The sequence below is a fragment of the Austrofundulus limnaeus genome, unplaced genomic scaffold, assembly GCF_001266775.1.
Source record: "Austrofundulus limnaeus strain Quisiro unplaced genomic scaffold, Austrofundulus_limnaeus-1.0 Scaffold216, whole genome shotgun sequence".
NCBI classification, from domain to species: domain Eukaryota; kingdom Metazoa; phylum Chordata; class Actinopteri; order Cyprinodontiformes; family Rivulidae; genus Austrofundulus; species Austrofundulus limnaeus.
In genome coordinates, this window is record NW_013952618.1 from 482,896 (window position 1) to 484,968 (window position 2,073).

General features: G+C 43.3%; 1 protein-coding gene across 2 annotated transcripts in view; it reads right to left on the reverse strand.

The window, feature by feature from the left end:
• The window catches only part of cdh4 (cadherin 4, type 1, R-cadherin (retinal)), a 369,348-nt gene that overhangs the window by 49,000 nt on the left and 318,275 nt on the right, over window positions 1–2,073 (reverse strand). For both annotated transcript variants that reach the window (XM_014019336.1, XM_014019335.1), the window contains exon 8: window positions 1,312–1,484. In XM_014019336.1, coding sequence (XP_013874790.1) covers window positions 1,312–1,484 — 173 coding nt within the window. The remainder of the gene's footprint in view (window positions 1–1,311; window positions 1,485–2,073) is intronic.

Sequence of the window (2,073 nt, forward strand, 5' to 3'; positions counted from 1 at the left end):
CAAAAGGCGTTTCTGGTCCCCACCTGTCATTTTGATCCTCAGCATGGCTTCCTAAAAACGCTGAAGGATTGCTCAAACATACACGAATGAGTCAAAGCTAGGCTTTGGGCATGTTTTTTATGAGAGTATAACATTATAACATGATATAAAACTCAAAAAAGTTGATTTTACATGATATTGCCCCTTTAAAGACAAGTTACCCAGGTGATCAAAGGATGCAAGCACAACCGTGCCAATAAAGGTTTTCTCTTCTTTTACTCTTGCAGTTATCATTTCTGCCATGTGTGAGTGAACCAAAATGCAAAGACCGGAGGAAAACTCAAACTGTTACCAAAAAGAGAAACAAGAGAGCTGACGTGGCAGCAAAAACTCTTAACAGAAAACTTCCAGAAATACTCACAATCAAACTTAAACACAAACTCAACACTCAAACAGGCTTGGCAGCACAATGCGCCAGTGAAGCCATCGAAGTGACAGAAAACAATGACAAACACCTGGGGAGGATGAACGAGGAACAGGCACGAGTGGGAGGGGCTGGGACTGAACTAAAGAAAGTTGAGAACATTGGGAAAACTGAAAATATTAGAGTCGTTTCAGTCCACACTCTATTTCAGTTGGTGGCAGTAATGCACACCTAAAGCTTTTTGCAAACCGCCAATAAACCCTATAAAGAAGAAGAAACTGAAAATATTAAAACTATCGAAACCCACAGATCCTGATAATAGTGAAGTTTCTTTGTCTTGCCAGAGGACCTCACATGGACTGATCAATCAGCTGACCAATTTTCACTTTTAAAAAAAGTGGCAGTTGGCCATGTTTTTGCAGGAAAATAAAGATGCAGCAGCAGAAAGTTTAGGGTTTAAAGTTCGGAAAAACAATGCTGTTTTATGAATTCGTTTTAGGTGGATCTAAAAACTGGCTGATCTCTAGACCTCACCCAAAAACTCACCATTGTTGGGCTTTGTTTTGAAATCAATGTAGTGTCCACCTGACCATTTGTGCAGCAACTTTTTTCGCTGATTTCAGGGGCAATCTTTCCCTCATTTAACAACTCACACAACCTGCGAGCTTGCCTTAGGACATGAAGCATGAACATAGATCATGTTTGTTCTTTTGATGCAAGCTCTGCACTAACAAGATTAGCAACTCAGAGTAAAAGTTTCCTTTAAACTACATTAGTTGTGATATATTACTACCAGTAATAATTGAGGCACCAACACCACAGGACCTTTCTGAAAGTTTCCTCTTTCAACTGGTCGATCACAAACAAGGAATGGGGGAAATGATGAGAGACAGCGCGGGCGTACTGACCTCTCTGTCCAGGCCTGCAGCCACTGTAAAGATGTCTCCAGTCTCGCTGTTGATGGTGAACATGTTGGGGATGGGACTGTGGGGGGTCTGCGACAGGATGCGGTAGCGCACCATGCCATTGGCGGTGGTGGAGTCATCGGAGTCGGTGGCCGTCACCTGCATCACGGAGGAGCCTGGGATTGAGAWGAGAATGGAAAAGCAGATTGAGCCACGGAAGAACAAGAATTAAAACTGACATAGAACCATTTTTAGAATCATAGACAGGGAAATTGAGGTCGCTGCAATTAATGAATATGTAGCGAACGATAAAAGCACTTGAAAATAACTGAAAATTGGAAAAAAGTTGACCAAAGTTTCCAAATTTCCATGGCATTCTTTGCTTGGGCCAGCGAAATTTTAGGGGTGTAAGGGGCTACGGAGCAGGCAGAACAAACAGTTGGTTAAATGGCCTCCTATTAGAAGCTGGGCTGATTTATCCTCTGGTTATTTCAAGCTTGCGGGGCAAAGTTTCCACCTCTGCAGAGGCCACTTGGAAATGAGCAGCACAGGGTCTTCTACCATTTCCACCATCCATTATTTCAGCCTTCAGTGGAGCCGTGGCTGCTCCTAATGCTTTGATACTCGCTCCCCATTTGTCTTAGAATCACAGATAAACACTGTCATTTAAGGCAGACGGCACCGAGGTGGTGAGGGGATGTTTGCAACGTACGTGTGTGTGTGTGTGTGTGTGTGTGTGTGTGTGTGTGTGTGTGTGTGTGTGTG